The 19,077-nt window shown below is 47.4% G+C and overlaps 1 protein-coding gene across 1 annotated transcript in view; it reads left to right on the top strand.

Moving 5' to 3' along the window:
* Positions 1-19,077, top strand: part of PTPDC1 (protein tyrosine phosphatase domain containing 1) — a 94,331-nt gene that overhangs the window by 21,837 nt on the left and 53,417 nt on the right. The window contains exons 5-6 of the mRNA XM_085851098.1: positions 3,024-3,192; positions 3,377-3,457. Of these exons, the coding sequence (XP_085707224.1) occupies positions 3,024-3,192; positions 3,377-3,457 (250 nt within the window). The remainder of the gene's footprint in view (positions 1-3,023; positions 3,193-3,376; positions 3,458-19,077) is intronic.

Genomic DNA, 19,077 nt, shown 5'->3' with positions numbered 1-19,077 from the left:
ACCTCGGGCAAATGATAGGATGAAAAGGGCAGAGAGGGGATGTGCAAGAGCAGCAAGGGGAAGTCACAGCCAAAGGTACTCCTGGGGTTTGTGAGGTGTAAGATCATTACACAGACAGTGAGAAATTGAGCTCTTGATGTGAAGGGAACTTCGCCGACGGGGTGGTGATCTTGCCCATCAAATTGGACGAGACAACAGCAAGGGGGAGAGACTAAAATGTTGGGGATGTCCTGTGGGAGGAAGGATTCTACTAAACTGATTATTTCTGGTTTATCAGATGTGTCCTGGATTGAGAGATCTGTCAGGTTGGAGCAGAGGCCTCGGATGTCTGAGGTGCCCACAGCTAGGGACAGTGGAAGGAGGAGTTGGGAGGATGCAGGATGGGGTGATGGGAGGCTTTGAGGGGATGGGGTGATGGGAGGCTTTGAGGGGATGGGGTGATGGGGAAGTTTTGAGAGGGTGATGTGAGAAGGGATGTAAAAAGGGGGGAACATGAAGTGGAAGGACACTGAAGAGGGGGACACATAGAAGGGATGGGGTTTGAAGGACGGCGGGGTTGTTGGAGATGTGGACGTACTTAAATCAACACAATATTTTGGATGAAACTATTGTTGTGGCATCATCAAAGGTGCCCAGAGAGGAACATCAAACAGGGCAAACCAATTTGGTGTTCATGTAGTTGTAATTATCCCATGATATTCACTTTTACAAACATTATCCTTGCGGACAACATCCATTGCTACGATTCCAATTTATAGCCCCTATTGTTGTTTTCTGTTCGTCCTATTTTCAGTGCTGTGTTGCCACAGTGACCTTTTAATAAGCACGTGAAAACTAAGCTGCCCTCCAGGGACTGACATTTAATGAACTACCCTTTTTTTAGTTTGGCAAAGTGTTCGGGTGAGGGAAAGATTTCAGTCCATAGGGTTTGGAGTAACTTTGTATGTGGCACAGTTTGAGGAATGACAAGGGATGCCGATTGAGATTGTCTGGGTTGTGTTGAATAGTGTCGTTGAATGGATCAAAGGTCACACAAGGAAATCAGACGCAGGTGGAGGCCATTCAGCCCACCATGCCTGCGTCACATCAACAACACACCAATTTATCAACACAAGATCAACAGAAGAAAATACAAAATGTTTATTTTGGTTTTTTTTAGTAAGTGTTTTTTGTATATATTTTTTTCTTTCCAGGGGAAGGGATAAAGGCGTATACTGTCTTGTGTAAAAAAAACACACACACACAACATCAACCACCCAACACCCTTTGACGAGACCCCCACCAACAGCACTCCGTACACATGCACACAATCACCCATCAATGCTCAAGCTACCTATAAGTCCTGCCAGCATCCCTATACTCCTATATATCCATAACTTACAGGTACCTATCTAATTCCAATTTAAATTTATCTACTATTTCTGCTGCCACCTCCTTGCCAGAAAGATCATTCCATGCATCAACAACTCTCTGAGTAAAAGACCCCGACCTTACTGCCGTCTTAACTCTCCTCTTCTTTACTCTCAGGCTATGGCCCCTGGTCCTATCATCGTCTGCTCTGCTGAATAATTCTTCTGCACTTATTTTATCTATACCCTTCATTATATTAAACATCTCTATCATATCTCCTTCCTCAAAACCGCCTCCTTTCTAGTTCTAGTGTATAAAGCTCTGTCTCCTTCGGCCGCTCATCATAGCTGATTCTAGCTCTCTTGTCACCCTGCGCTGAACCCTCTCCATGGCAGCTATGTCCTTCCTGAGTTGTGGTGACCAAAACTGCACACAATATTCTAGATGTGGCCCTCACTAAATTCCTGTACAATGTTAACACCACCTCTTTTAATTTATAAATGATCCCCATCCGAATACAACCTAAAACCCTATTTGCTTTACCATAGTTGCCTGGCACTGTGCTGCTTACCTCCCGTATGTATTACCACCCCCAGATCCTTCTCCTGTGTGACGCGCTCCAAAATTACCCCTTACATCCTGTAATCTCGATTTTCATTGTTCTTTCCCATCCCCAACAAATCAAGTCTGGTGTACCCATTTCCGGACAAATATAACACCTAATATCCATTCCCATATGGATAAAAAGGGAAGATTATCGAGGGTTCTACATGAGCAGAAAGATTCAGAAACTTTATTGTTACAAATCATTCAGAAAAATAATCATGTCATTTGGTGGACGTGAAAGATCCCAGGGTGTCAGTTGTGAAAAGTGGACTAGTTATTGCCTGCCCCCTGGAAAAACTACAATTCCCTGTCATCTTCAGTCGAGCATCAGGCCTGGCCAGCCAGTTTGTAAAAAAAAAAAACGAACCAAATATCATCCCCGACTGACCCACAAGAAGGTAGGACTGGGCCCAGAACCCTGCCTTGGGGGCACCCAAGCCTTGATAGACCAAGCAGATGAAAGGATTCCGTTGAGAGCCACAACCTTCACTGCCAAAGGTGGACGTGGCTACATTTTCACCTCTGTTTGTTTGTCTGTGAACAGGATATCTCAAGAAGTTGTGGATATATTCGGACGAAATTTGGGGGAGAGGTTTGGTGTGTGACACGGACGAATTGATTCGATTTTGGTAAAGATCTGGATCTGGAGACACGAATTTTTAAAGTGATTCTTCACCATTGAGAGATAGGACCAAAAACGAGAAAGCATCCATCCAGCTTTTGGGACCATCCTCTGCGCAGAGCGTTGGTGCTGCCGAAGCGGTCTCCTTGGCTATTGGGCACAATCCTGGATGGGTCGACACTCCGACACAGGTTGAGAAAACATATATCAAAAAGTTGTGGATAAGTTACGACAAAACTCGGTGGATGAGTTGAGTAGGTGACAAGAACGAGCTGATTAGATCCAGATCCAGCCTATCAGTGGATACAAAACATAAACTGTTCAGCCTGGCAGAGGTATATGCTCTACTGAGTGCTGTTCTCGTTTAAATTTTATTTCATATCTGGTAACATGTTTTTTTTTGCACCTCTTTGTAAACACAGCTTGTCTGTCTATTCCACTGCAGGTTACCGACGTGCCTTGCCAAAGTACTCACGCATGGGCGAGCGGCTGCGGCGGACTGTCCCTGGCCCTGTTCAATGTTCAGTGTCGTGTAGGGGTCGCTTGTGTAAGTATGAAAATCCTGAACGACTTCGCCCTGAGGATCAAGCGCTCTCTGGGGTCTATTCATCTTGGTGAGTGTCCCAGCCATCATCCTTGGATTCGATTCACAGCATTATTTTCTTCACCAATGATCCTCATCATCTAGAAAATAATTTAGACCCCACTGAATGATAAACTATGACGGATATTGACGAGGAGTGTATTTTAGGGGTTTTTGTACAACTCCGCAGCTTTATCATGCCTCGTTTGCTGCAGGGTAACAGATGGTATCCTGGCCATGGCCCGCCCATCTACAGAAGTCATTCACAAATATGACATCATTACGCAGTTCCAAGAGTGAGTTGTGCCATTGTGTCATTCTATTTTATTACCTAATGTTGCGTAGAATCCATCACAGTTTATGTACTCACAACTGAAACTTCACTCTATCCCAGGCAAACATAGCATTCCTTGCCTGTAGTAATTCTCTGCAGACCACTGTAGCAGGACCTTTTCCCAATGATAGTATATGAGAGTGCAACTCTCATATGCTGTAGGTCCAACTGTAGCATTTTTGCCTGGGATACTGCCAGGTTTGTTTTTTTCTCAGACAATCAAAACCATAATCGATGTGACACGGCTTGGGGGATGTTTTACATGGAAGGTGTGTAGCTCATAAATCCTGGTTTTAATGAAGCACCTGGGATATGACAGCGTACGAACATCAATAATGGATTATTTTGGACACAGTCCAGCATCCATGATGATTCATTGGCCAAGCTGTTTTTATATTGTCACGAAGTAGCCATAAACCGAGGTGATTCATCAATTCAAATCCCTGGCCATTCATTTCAATGATGTTGGAGCTTCGAACACACATAAGTTGTTGATCAAAGACTTGGAATATATCTTCCAAAGCAGGAAAATCCCACGCTCTCACTATCCATCCATCCATTGGGACCATACTCTGTGCAGAGCGTTGGTGCTGCCTAAGCAGACTCCTTCGCTATTGGGCACAATCCTGGATGGGTCGCTACTCTGACACAGGATACCAGCAAGCTGGCATTCATATTGCCGACCTCGGAAGGATGACAGGCAGAGTCAACCCCACCTGTTATTAATTCAACAGCTGAGTGCGATTTGAACTCAGGATCCTAGGATCCCACGCCTACCACCCTAACCATTAAACCAAGACCAGGCATTCTCTCATGATGTCCCTCCACAAGGACTAGCTTTCAACACCATGCCCCCTCTCCCCACCCCTTCCATCCTTCAGCCTACATCTCTGGTTTAAAGTTCCTGGAGCTCTTAGGCCACAAAATTTGTCATAAAACCTGTCATGGATGGAGCACATCGCCCAAACTGGGCGGTGAGACTGGCTGCCACTTGGTATTCTCTGGATCGAGCAAAATCCATTTAAGTCACTTCAGCTCATGACAGTGTATAACTAGAGGGGGAGCACTCGGTAGAGTGCAAAACCTCCACCGCCAATACTGCCAGGTCACTCAAGTTAACCTGATATCCTATTCATTCAATTTGACGTCAACAGTGCTCATAGAGTTATAGTTTGCAACTTTCCCTTTTACTTTTAACTTTTACATACTCAATTCATTCGTCATAACAAGATTCCTTGAGACAGAAATTGATTTTACGTGGGTATATCCACCTGAAGTTCCAAAATCAGCCGCAATTATAATTTTGGCATGTGTTTTTGTTGGAAATCACTTATCACATGTAGAAATGCAAAAAAAAAAATCGAAATTTTGTTGAAAAATTTTCTGGTTTTTTTTTCTCAAACAATTTTTTTTTGGGGGGGGGGGTTGGAAATCACTTAAAACATGTAGAAATAGTGGGGTGGCTTTGCCCACATATTCAAAAGAATTGTGCATTTTGTGATACAAGCACCAAATTTGGCACAAATGTACATTAATATGTTGCAAACATTTTCAGATATTGGGCCACTTGAAATTCTCTCTTTATGTCCGCTATATTGGATTTCAAAATGGCTGCCACTTGGTATTCTCTGGATCGAGCAAAATCCATTTAAGTCACTTCAGCTCATGACAGTGTATAACTAGAGGGGGAGCACTCGGTAGAGTGCAAAACCTCCACCGCCAATACTGCTAGGTCACTCAAGTTAACCTGATATCCTATTCATTCAATTTGACGTCAACAGTGCTCATAGAGTTATAGTTTGCAACTTTCCCTTTTACTTTTAACTTTTACATACTCAATTCATTCGTCATAACTAAATTCCTTGAGACAGAAATTGATTTTACGTGGGTATATCCACCTGAAGTTCCAAAATCAGCCGCAATTATAATTTTGGCATGTTTTTTGTTGGAAATCACTTATAAGATGTAGAAATGCAAAAAAAAAAAAAAAATCGAAATTTTGTTGAAAATTTTTCTGGTTTTTCTTTCTCAAACAATTTTTTTTTGGGGGGGGGGGTTGGAAATCACTTAAAACATGTAGAAATAGTGGGGTGGCTTTGCCCACATATTCAAAAGAATTGTGCATTTTGTGATACAAGCACCAAATTTGGCACAAATGTACATTAATATGTTGCAAACATTTTCAGATATTGGGCCACTTGAAATTCTCTCTTTATGTCCGCCATATTGGATTTCAAAATGGCCGCCACTTGAAATCTACATTTGCTATTATCTCTGGACGTAATGCAGCTATTGACTTGATTCTGGTATCTAAATGTATGTTTTTGGGAGCAAGGAATCCAATGGTACCATTTTCAACTTAATATTATCTATCACAGTCTGTTATATAATTTTATTTGGAAATTATCTCGGCAAATATTGGATTCAACACAATACTTTGAAAATAATGTCTCAGTTCTGTAAATATAAATAAATAAATAAAAAACGATACTAAATCACGAATAACAACTCAGACAAGCTCATATATACTGGCAGTCTAAAATATAAATTCACATTAAGTGATTGCAGCAGCACTGTACATCCTGCAACACTGTGCCGACACAACCACTACTGTCTGGGAGAAACCAGGGATGCAGGGGACTTTCCGGAGTTTGAAAACTGGTGTTGCCAGGGAGGAGAAGACATCCCCCAGTTTCACTACTGGGCAACCGTGCTGGAACTAGAACTGTTGGTTCTAGTGTATGTGCGTTCTCTCAGGCAGGGAGCGTTAATGATGTACCTCGATACTCTGACAGAGCTGGTCCCCTGGTTCCATGCACTGGATCACATCCACTATGCTAGGTGGATACCAGTGCACCTGAAGGACATGGCTGAACTCACCATCAAACACCCAGGTGTAGCCAGGAAATTCAGGGAAAGCCACTTCACCGTTCAGAAAACACAGAACGTGTTCTCTTCAATCCCGATTGACCAGGCACATGAGCAGAATAATGCCTGCATCAAAGGAGACGGTGGAGCAGTTGGGCTCACTGACAACCCTAGTGCCCTACGTCGCTGGATGGTTGCGGGACCAGAAGTTGCCAGGGTGATCGAAGAATTCCAGGATGGGAACCAACACTGGAGACGGCAAACAGCAGACACACGTCATCATGATCAGATGCCAAGTGTACAGGCCTCATTTGTGAAAGACGTTCGCTCTCTCGTCGGTGTCATAGAGGAGATGGGCAACCCATTCGAGGAGGAGAGTCAGGATGTAGTCAAACTAGACACAAAGGAGATCGCAGATCCTGCTGCTGTGGAGACCGTGATGAATGCCAAGAGGATTGGCCAAGAACAGTTCGAGGCTTTCACCAGAGAGTGTTTGTTGGACAGAACAAAGGCAGTGGACGCACCCATTCCTCGTAACAAGCTGAAGGTGTTCAGCACTTCCACTCCAAGAAGCCGGAGCATAGGTCAGCAACAGCTCGCCTCCATCAAGAATGACCGTGAACTCTTCGCACGCCTGTACATTGGCTGCCAGACGAGGGATGGAAACCTTGAGTTCTTTTGTCACGAGAATCAGGCATGTCCTCCTGCATTGTCTGATGGTGGAAGCCTCTGCACTGGAACCAAGAGTGATGTCCTCACATGCTTGGAAGAAGTCTCCGATGCAAAGACAGAGACTCCTGTCACGACCTGTATTGTGCTTGATGGAGCAGCCATCGTCCAGATGCTGAAGCCGGCTGCATCAAAGACCTTTGAAGAGTATGCACAACAGATCTTCATCCCATATATGTCCACGAAGCTGCAAACAGTGTCACGCCTGAATCTGGTCTGGGATACTTACCTTGCTGATTCACTGAAAGGTAGTACACGTGCAAAGTGGGGACAAGGTGTGCGGAGACGTGTGGTGGCTGCCGCAGCCATACCAGGAAACTGGCAGAACTTCATACGAGTGGACAGCAACAAGACCGAGCTGTTCAGGTTCCTCTCGGCAGCTCTCACGGAATGGTTTGACCAGAAGGACAAGCAACTCGTCATTACTGATGGAGAGGCAGTGCTCAGCAAGCCACTACTGCCAGATCTGACCTCACTCGCCCCATGTAACCATGAAGAAGCTGACACTCAGATGTTGCTGCATGCATCTCACGCAGTCCAGCATGGACACCATGCAATACTCATCCGGACTGTAGACACCGAAGTTGTGGTGCTGGCAGTGTCCCTGGCACAGGAGTTGCAACCAGAAGACAAACTGTGGCTGGCATTCGGAACAGGACAGAATTTCTGATACCTAGTGTAGTGTCGTGGTCGGGATGCTTAGCAGGCAGACACGAGCGGGGGAACAGTCGAGCCGGGCTGTGTTGCACAAGCGGGAGCGCGGGCGTACTTTGCCCACAGCTCTCCTTTATTAGGCACTCAGTACACACACAAGCCGTGGCGACTACGGCATCCACTACGACGCCTCAGGCGGCGCGCACTCCTTATATCCCTGGCAGCCACGATGATCACGCCGACCACTCCCCCACCATCATGCCCTGCCCCGCAGGCCCGCAGGCTATACCACACTCCTCCCTCCTAAAACTATGATTATTAAATGATCACCATCATGATAAGCATAAGCAGCACGAAGTACTACGGTATAACAGCAGACATGGTACAAAAACGAAAACAGCGAAGTATAAAAGCACATCACATCATATAACGTGTCGATGCGAGCGAGTGAAGCTGCAACGGCCAGGTTCCGAAGACTGTGTTGCACAAAGCACCTACCAAACTCTGACCGCGTTACCGATATGAAGCAGCAAGGCGAGAAGCACAGCAGCACTACGCAGCAAAAACGCCCCCAGGCGGCTCACGCTTACATGGCCTTTGGCGAGGTCGCGGCGACCTCCCGAGCGAACCTCCCCCGGCACCATCAAACGCCTCCGGCCCACAAGGCGGCACATCTCCCCCAGCCAAACCTGAAGCAGATAAACATTCCGAGGCCGGAAGCCCGCTGTCTGGAAGCCGTGGCGCCAGCGCCAGACCCGATTGACCCTGGGTGGGGGCGCTGAACAGCGCCGCTGGCTGGATGCAACCAAGGCCCCACAACAACCCACGCACCACAATCAGTTGAGACTCCAACGCATGTCCAAACGGCCTTGAGCGAAAACAGAGAGCCGCATCCCAGGCGCCAGGCACGTCTGACCTTGCCGAAACCAGAGGTGGGGGTAACGCTGAACAGTGCACCAGCCCCGGCTCCGAGTCGATCTCCGAGACCCACACGGCAGTTAGACGGTAGCAACTCCATTTAAACCACACTTCAACCACAGGCTCGTCATAAATCAATAAGAATATCGTCGGTACAATCACAAACTCATTTTCTCGTACAGCGCGTTCTTTCGATAAAATTCCTGCACATGACAAAGCAACCACCTGCGGCCCGGGGCAATGGAAGGCCAACCAAACTTCTTTATTCGCCACCATCGCTCCCAAAGCCTCCACCTCATATCGATCATAATACAAATCCCATCGATTGATCTCAGGCAAACCTATTCCCACACATGAACTGTCGGCATTCATTTCAACAACGTTAAACCGCATCACTCGAGCAATGAAAACCAAATATGCAATGAACAGCAACCCATAACCCACATCACGAGTCCGTCTCTTGGTTGTCGACTCGATGTTGTGACCCGTGACTTCCTTTAACGCGACGGGCTCGCCGCAACTCGTTGAAACTGCCCGAACAACACAGGCGCACCTCGCACCATGAATGCAGCCGAAGCGCGAGAGCTCATCGCGAGAGCTGGCACGGCTTCCGTTGCTTCCGCACCGCACATCACCGTTGCAGGCAGCAACGAACGGCTGCTCCCGTTGCATCGATGCGGCCCCCGCTGCCAGAACCTCGCCCTCAGAAAATGAAGAAAGCACCGAAGGGAGCACCGGCACACCTGGAGGTACGAACTGGAGATCCAGCCCGACGCGCGTCAGCCAGTCCCGACCCAAAAGGGCGGGCCCCTCCCCTCGCACCACGAACACCGAGAGTAGGGCGCTCCGACCCCGGTCCAGCACCGAGCCGTCGGCCACCGCAAGCAGTGCAATCGCTTCGCCGGTGTACGTGTGCGATGCGAGGGCAGCACGAGTGGACTCAACTCGACACCCGAACAGTGCCCCGATCACTTCGACCTTCCCTGCCATTGATCTTGTCACCTCCGGACCAATTGAAGGCAGGTTTAACATGGGTAGCAGCATCAGTGCCCCGGTCATCTCAACCTCCCCTGCCACTGATCTTGTCACCTCCGGACCATCTGCAGCGCACCGACCATCGAGACCCCGGACATTCCTCAGAGCTTGCGCAACGTCCAACGCCGCGCCCGTGCCGAAGTGCGTGTCCTCGTTCTTTAGCCGTGGCCTTGCAGAAATCATTCCCCCGATTTGTCGTGCCTCAATAAAACGAACACTGAGCGCGGCCGTTGCCCACTCGACGTGGCCGAAGTCGACTCCGACGAAGGCGGCACGCGTCCGCGCGCCGTGCCCCGACTTCCTGTCATGCCTGAGCTGGCCGCGCTGGCGAGCCTCCTGGCTCCGGAGCCTGTGCGCGCGGCGAGCGAACCTGCGACGCTCTTCGCGATGCGTACTCCTCCGGAACCTCGAAAAGCGCGAGGTGCGCTGAGTTACTCGCTGCCACTCCGAACCCAGCCACCACCCTGCACACGCCATTCCGAAGATCCTCGTCAGCCAACTGTAGTGTCGTGGTAGGGATGCTTAGCAGGCAGACACGAGCGGGGGAACAGTCGAGCCGGGCTGTGTTGCACAAGCGGGAGCGCGGGCGTACTTTGCCCACAGCTCTCCTTTATTACGCACTCAGTACACACACAAGCCGTGGCGACTACGGCATCCACTACGACGCCTCAGGCGGCGCGCACTCCTTATATCCCTGGCAGCCACGATGATCACGCCGACCACTCCCCCACCATCATGCCCTGCCCCGCAGGCCCGCAGGCTATACCACACCTAGCAACACACGAAATAGCAGCTGGATTGGGACGAGAGAAGGCTCGTGTACTGCCAATGTTCCACGCTCTAACTGGATGCGACACTGTGTGTAGTTTTCATAGACATGGCAAGAAGACTGCGTGGGCAGTCTGGACGGTACTGCCAGAACTCACTGAGGCGCTGCTGCTGCTATCCTCTGCACCTCGTGATATACCAGACGATGCAATGCGCATCATCGAGAGGTTCGTGATCCTGTTGTATGATCGAACCAGCAAATGCACAGACATTGACAAGGCCAGGAGGAAACTCTTCGCAAGGAAGAACAATGTGCAGCTCATCCCTCCAACGAAGGCAGCTCTGGAGGAACATGTCAAGAGGGCAGTGTATCAAGGTGGACATGTGTGGGGCAGATACTGCTGCCAGCACCAGAGCTCCCTCCACCAACCAACTGGGGTTGTTCAAGGACTGGAGAAGGACAGTACACACCTTACTGGACCAGGCTAACTGAGGCAGCTCACAGCTGCATTGAGCTGGTTTCTTGCAAGTGCAAGAAAGAGTGTGTGAGGCGCTGCAAGTGCAAAAAGGCTGCCCTTCAGTGCACAGCCCTCTGTGTGTGTGAAGGGGACTGCACATGACGATGAGTCAACAACATACATGTACTAGTGGCAATGCTGAACTTGTTAACATGACACTGTTTATGTACACGTATCTTCAGTACTGGTATATACCTAGCCTCAGATACCAGTACACCGAGCCTCAAATACAAGACCATGTAGCATGTCAGTATTATACCTCAGACATTTACAGAACTAAGACATTCTTTTCAAAGTATTGTGTTGAATCCAATATTTGCCGAGATAATTTCCAAATAAAATTATATAACAGACTGTGATAGATAATATTAAGTTGAAAATGGTACCATTGGATTCCTTGCCCCCAAAAACATACATTTAGATAACAGAATCAAGTCAATAGCTGCATTACGTCCAGAGATAATAGCAAATGAAGATTTCAAGTGGCCGCCATTTTGAAATCCAATATGGCGGACATAAAGAGAGAATTTCAAGTGGCCCAATATCTGAAAATGTTCGCAACATATTAATGTACATTTGTGCCAAATTTGGTGCTTGAAATGAAAACGAGAGAAGAACCTTCAGAGTGTAGGCTTTATTCCATTTGATTGAAGCCGCTTCTACGGGCACATCAGGGGATACAGGTGCAGCAAGGAGTACATAAGCAGTAAGGTATACACGTGCAACTAATCACCGCAAAATAAATCAGTATAAGCCCGGAGTTCGATATACTCTCAATTCTCACCATTCAACGAGCACCAAGTGAATCGCCGCCGTAAACGACAATGCCCCTGGGACAATCCCCCCAACCGAGTGGAACCTTAGCTTTATCTATTCCGTGCTCGAGCCGTGCAACATGTGATCACACGTCACGACCTTCAATTCACCACATTTTCCCCGTCTTTAAAATGTAACTAGAGGCCCAACTAACGCACCATGATTACTTCAGCGCTACAGGAGTATACATTTCAAGCAACGCGAACTATCTAAACTACAGAAGCATACATGCCAAGCAGTGAGGATTATTTTGAGTTGTAGGAGCATGGTAATGAGCATTGATATATTATGTAACGAGCATATAGGAGCATGAGCATCGAGGATGCCGATAATCCCCTTTACAGATTGAGTCGGCGAGGGGGTATTATCCGTCGACCTCTCCGGGAGTAAATGGCGGTTTCACTTGAGGGAGGCTTCCGATCCTCTTGGTGAGCCTCGACTCGTGCCGGGGATGACTCCCCGATCGCTCTCGGGTGGAACGCGGCAGCTCCGTCGCCACCATTCTCGGGTGGAGTTCCTGGGGGGGGAACACCTGGGGAGGGGATGTCAGAGGGAGGAGTGCCAGATGGTGGTGTACCTGCGGGAGGAGTACCTGAGGGAGCCAAATGGCAAACCGACACAGTGGTCTCCCTGCCATCCGGGAGCCTGACATGAGCATACTCTGGATTAGTATCGATGAGTTCGACCCCCTCCACCATGGGTTCATACTTGCTTTGTGGTACCGGGCGTTTCATGAACACTGTTCCGGGATGGGTTAGCCAGTTGGGCACCGATTGGCCGTCAACATAACGTCGCTGGTGAGTAAACATTCATTCGTGAGGAGTTGCATTGGTGGACGTGCAGAGCAAAGAGCGTATGGAATTCAGAGCGTCGAGAAGGGTAACCTCCCACCGCTCGGGGCCCAGTCCTCTCGATTTCAACGCCAGAGTTACGGCTTTCCAAATAACTCCATTATATCGTTCCACCTGCCCATTACCCTGTGGGTTGTAACCCGTCGTTCGACTAGTTGCTATGCCGTGCTCTAATAGGAATTGTTTTAGCCCGGCCGACATGAAACACGGGCCCTCTGTCTGAATGTATGTACGAAGGTTTCCCAAACATAGCGAAGAGGTCAGACAGACATTTCACGACAGTGCCCGAGGTCATATCCGAGCACGGAAATGCGAAAGGGAACCTTGAATATTCATCAACAACAGTGAATATGTATCTGTTGTCTGTCTCGGTCAGCAGGGGCCCTTTGAAGTCAATGTTTAGTCTCTCGAAGGGAGAAGTGGCCTTGATCAATCTGCCAGAAGCCGCGCCATAGAATCTGGGTTTTAGTTCAGCACAAACAGGGCATGAAGCATTCATTTGTTTAATATCTTCGATAGAATAGGGAAGGTTTTGTCTGCGCACGAAATGTGCCATTCTGGTTACCCCCGGATGGAACAGAGACACATGGAGGTCTTGCAAAGCCCGACTGATTGTTGCCGAATAGTAGACCCGAGAGAAGGTGTCTGCAGCAGGGTTTTCCCTCCCGGGCCGGTGAACTATGTCGTAACTATAGCAGGCTAGGTCTATCCGCCATCTCATAATTTTTTCATTCTTAATTTTCCCGTTATTTTTCCCATCAAACATGAATGCCACCGATCGTTGGTCCGTGACGAGCGTGAAATGGTTTCCCAGTAAATAGTGTCTCCATTTACGTAGGGCTTCGACAATGGCGTACGCTTCCTTCTCTATTGCCGAGTGTCTCTGCTCGCTTCCAGAGAGAGTTCTCGAGAAGAACGCGACGGGTCGCCCAGACTGATTAAGCGTAGCAGCTATCGCGTGATCAGAAGCATCTGTTTCCACCACGAAGGGCACCGAGCTATCGATCGATAATACCACGGAATTACTGATATCATCTTTGAGGCTGTGGAAAGCTTTTACAACAGCGGCATCTGGTGGGAAGTTTTTGCAATGCACTAGGGGATGTATTTTCTCGGAGTATTGGGAAATCCATCTTGCATAGTAAGCGAACATGCCGATCACCCGGCGCATTGTCTGCAGGTCCTGAGGTGGGGGTAGCTCACGAAGTGGGCGCAATCGTTCAGGATCAGGCTTAATCGTGCCGTCGGCTATTGTGTAGCCGAGAAGGTCAATTGACCTTGCCGAGAATACGCATTTCTCGTAGTTGAGGGTCAGATTATATTTTCTAGCAATGCTCAAGAATCTGTCCAGATTCATATCATGTTCCCCCTGATCCCTACCGCACACTGTGACATTGTCCACGTAAACAAAAGTGTCTTTGAGGTTTTCATCTGAGATGATGTCATCCATAACTCGTTGGAAGCAAGCTACTCCATTCGTGACACCGAACGGAATCCTCCTGAATTGGTAGAGGCGTCTACCTGCCTGGAATGCGGTGTAAGGTTTGTCTTCCTCTCGGATGGGAATTTGATGATAGGCGCTTCGCAAATCGATGGTGCTGAATATCTTATAATTGGCCACGCGTTCGACCATCTCGTCTATGCGCGGCAAAGGGTAGGCATCGAGTTGGGTGAAACGATTGACCGTTTGGGAATAATCGACAACCATTCGTTTCTTATGATTCTGATTGGCGGTGACCAACACCTGTGCGCGCCATGGCGAATCGCTCGGTTCTATAATTCCTTCTTCCAGTAATCGCTTGGTCTCTGAAGTGATGAAGTTCATATCAGCAGTGGTATATCGCCGCGATTTAATCGCTATCGGTTTACAGACCGGCGACAAGTTAGCAAACAGCTGGGGGGACGTTACCTCTGCGGTGGTCAAAGCATTTAAAATTAGACGAGGTTTGCTTCCTCCAAAGGGTATTTCGACGCTCGTGTGCTGCTTGAGGACATTATGAACCAGAATTACGTCTGCGCATAAATCATGAAGCACCAGTACCCTTACATCCCGATGCGTGTACCCTTTTACGTCCAATTCAACATTGCAGTACCCTCGTACGCGGGACTGTAGTGATGTGGCGGCCATGCATACCGTATTGTCTGTCGGGTGGATCTTCCATTTCCTGCCCTTCACTAGCGAGCTGTTGACAAAACTTTCAGAGCTACCAGTATCAATCAGAGCCTCAGCCATATGCCCGTTAATTCGTACGTTGATGATAGCCTTGGATAGATTCCCCGGTAAGGCTGCAGTTAGTTTCTTTTGTGAGTAGAGAGCCGCAGAAGTGGGTTTATTTCTCCTTAGAGTAGATTTACATACCCTGGCATAATGCCCTTTCTTGTCACAATTCATGCATGTGGCATCTCTGGCGGGGCATTTGTGGCGGAAGTGTCTTTTGTACCCACAAAAGAAGCATTTACCAACCGGAGTAGTTGCTGAGGAGTTTGGCGAGGTCTGGGTATCCGACTCCTCGGGTTTTTCTCCATCCCCTGTGTCAGGCTGTTTCTGTGTCTTTGGGGTTCCTTGAGTTTCCACCATAGCGGCGTTCATTAGCAGCATCGGTGTCCCAAATGACTCAGATTGCTGCTGAGCTGTATCCATCACTTGAGCCTGGTCGACTACCTTTTCAAGAGTGGGTTGCGCTTTCTCTAGTAAGCGTTGCCGTATGTGGGCTGATCTGAGTCCTTGGATAAATGCCTCTCGGGTCGCTTCATTTCGGTGTTCCTCGGCGTTTACGGCCCGGAAGCTGCCGTCTTTTCCCAGCTGTTTCAGAGCTTGCAGGAACTGATCGATTGTCTCCCCGGCTGCTTGCTTGCGTGTGTTGAGAAGATGTCGTATGTATACCTCGTTCTTGCGCTTCACGTAGAGCGCCTGCAGCACGTCGATCGCTGCTTCGTAGGTGTCACACTCCGAGAAGAGCCTGTATACGCTGGGCGAGACATGATTCACAAGGGCGGCCAATTTGTCGGCTCCCTCTTCGATGATGGTCAGATAGTTTGAGAAGGAACGGAACCAATGCGACCATTTCATTTCTGAGTCAGTCGCGTTTGGGTCTGCGTCGAACCTCTCTGGTTTGTAGATCTTGTCCATCGTTGGTTGAGAGAGCCGAGAAAACCAAATGGAATAAATTGAAATGAAAACGAGAGAAGAACCTTCAGAGTGTAGGCTTTATTCCATTTGATTGAAGCCGCTTCTACGGGCACATCAGGGGATACAGGTGCAGCAAGGAGTACATAAGCAGTAAGGTATACACGTGCAATTAATCACCGCAAAATAAATCAGTATAAGCCCGGAGTTCGATATACTCTCAATTCTCACCATTCAACGAGCACCAAGTGAACCGCCGCCGTAAACGACAATGCCCCTGGGACAATCCCCCCGACCGAGCGGAACCTTAGCTTTATCTATTCCGTGCTCGAGCCGTGCAACATGTGATCACACGTCACGACCTTCAATTCACCACAGTGCTTGTATCACAAAATGCACAACAGGTTTGCTTTGCTGCTACACTAATATGCAAAAACAAAAATTCAAATATTTTTTTCAAAATGGCCGCCATAGCGGCCATATTGGACTTTGGACTGAGTCCAAAATCTAATGGCATGATCCTTGGACCAGACCTAATCCCCCCACCAAGTTTCGTCAAAATCCGTCGAGGAGTTTTTCCGTAATCCTGTTCACAAACAAACAAACAAGCAGTCATAGACTGGTACTTACGAAATTGTCAACTTGACCTCTGACCTTGTCTAATAAAAGCTGTCTCTCGAGAAGGTAGCGACGCAAACCAGAAGTTTCTACGATGATTCTGTACCAAACCATCAAAAATCGTAACGTCGACCGAAGCAAAAATCTCCATTTCTCCACGCAATTATTTAATATTATTTTATCAAAGTCACAAAACCGTAATATTCGGCCATCCACCAACAATCTTTCCATAATCCGATGGCTTAGCGAGTCAGGCATGCGACGATAACCTTTATTGGGATAAAAAAAGACTTTTAAACACCATCTTTATCGAAAACACCGTCAGCGCACACACGCAAAACCTTTACGTGACTCAACGACGCGTCTGCTCGAGCGCGCTGCACCATGTGACGAGCCGTGACGCGGCGAGTGAAATTTTTTTTATACAATCTTAAAACGTCTCCAACACATCCGATTTTTAGCAGAATTTTTACAACCGAGTGTTAAGCATCCTAAGCGATCGCAAAAACCGAAGACAAAATTAAAATCGAAGTTAAAACGAACTCGTAACATTGAGCGAAGCAAAAATACTCCATTTCTCCACATGAATTTACAGAGTTATGTCTGACCTCACTGTGACCTTGACCTATGACCGATTTTGACCAAAATCTAATCGGCGCGAGCCATCACCCTCCTGAATCAGGTGGTGTAATTCGACATTGGTAGGTTCTTCCGTTCTCGAGTTATCGTGCCGACAAACAAACACACAAAAACACAAACAAGCAGTCACAGACTGATACTTACGAAATCGTCAACTTGACCTCTGACCTTGTCTCATAAAAGCTGTCTCGAGAGAAGGTAGCGACGCAAACCAGAAGTTTCCACAATGATTCTGTAACAAACCATAAAAATCGAACGTTTGACCTCATTGTGACCTTGACCTTTGACTGATTTTGACCAATATCTAAGCAGCGCTAGCAATCCCCCTCCTGAATCACGTGGAGTAATTTGACATTGGAAGCTTCTTCCGTTCTCGAGTTACCGCGGATTAACGTTAATGTAAAGGTCACACTCGACGGCCCCCCCAACTCGAAAGGACGCCGGGGCGAGTGCGATGACGTCAGTGCGCGCACACAAAACCTTTCCGTGACTCAACGATGCGTCTGCTCGAGCGCGCTGCGCCACATGACGAGCCGTGACGCGGCGGGTGAAATATTTTTATACAATCTTAAAACGTCTCCAAAACATTCGATTTTGACCAGAATTTCGACAACCGAGTGTTAAGCGTCCTAAGCGATCGCAAAAACCGAAGATAAAAATCAAATCTAAGTTAAAACAAACTCGTAATGTGGATCAAAGCAAAAATACTCCATTTCTCCACAGGAATTTACGGAATTATTGAATATTATTTTATCAAAGTCATAAAACAGTAATATTCGGCCATCCCCAAACAATCTTTACACCATCCGACGGCTTAGCAAGTCAGGCATGCGACGATAAGCTTTATTGGGATGAAAAATGACTTTTAAACGCCATCTATATCGTAAACACAACGCGGCCTACAACTCGGCAAGGCGTTCTGCGCCATGGGCGCGAGCACTGAAATTTTTAAAACAGCTGTAACTCGACAAATTGACACACAAATTCCGCCGAACTTACCTCGATCTTCCAAACTCATGCTCCGTCAACAATACCTGTGGTAACTTATCTCAAGTTATCATGTTTTGGATGTTTAACCTCACTGTGACCTTGACCTTTGACCGATTTTGACCAAAATCTAACCAGTGCTAGCCATCACCCTCCTGAATCACGTGGTGTAATTTGACATTGGTTGCTTCTTCCATTCTCGAGTTATCGTACCAACAAACAAACGAGCACACACACACACAAACAAACAAACACACAAACAGATGACGGAAGTCATCAATATACTTACGAAATCTTTAGATTTCGTAAGTAACAAGCAGTCATAGACTGGTACTTACGAAATCGTCAACTTGACCTCTGACCTTGTCTAATAAAAGCTGTCTCCAGAGAAGGTGGCGACGCAAACCAGAAGTTTCTACGATGATTCTGTACCAAACCATCAAAAATCGAATGTTTGACCTCACTGTGACCTTGATCTTTGACCGATTTTGACCAAAATCTAATCAGCACGAGCCATCACCCTCCTGAATCACGTGGTGTAATTTGACATTGGTAGCTTCTTCCGTTCTTGAGTTTAACTTTCTTTTGGATGTTTGACCTCACTGTGACCTTGATCTTTGACCGATTTTGACCAAAATCTAATCAGCGCCAGCCATCACCCTCCTGAATCACGTGGTGCAATTTGACATTGGTAGCTTCTTCCGTTCGAGTTATTTGCGCCAAACCATCAAAAATCGAATATTTGACCTCAATGTGACCTTGACCTTTGACAGATTTTGACCAAAATCTAATCAGCGCTAGCCATCACCCTCCTGAATCACGTGGTGTAATTTGACATTGGTAGCTTCTTCCGTTCTCGAGTTATCCTGCCTACAAACACACAGAGTTCGGAAGTGATCAATATACTTATGAAATCTTGAGATTTCGTAATTAACAAACAAACAAGCAGTCATAGACTGGTACTTACGAAACCGTCAACTTGACCTCTGAACTTGTCTAATAAAAGCTGTCTCGAGAGAAGGAATTGCCGCAAACCAGAAGTTTCTACGATGAT

This window comes from Eptatretus burgeri, chromosome 13, assembly GCF_056783735.1.
Source record: "Eptatretus burgeri isolate ZD-2024b chromosome 13, Ebu_testis_v1, whole genome shotgun sequence".
In the NCBI taxonomy this organism is placed as follows: domain Eukaryota; kingdom Metazoa; phylum Chordata; class Myxini; order Myxiniformes; family Myxinidae; genus Eptatretus; species Eptatretus burgeri.
The sequence above is the reverse complement of the archived record's forward strand: the minus strand, read 5'-3'. Positions and strand labels throughout refer to the sequence as shown.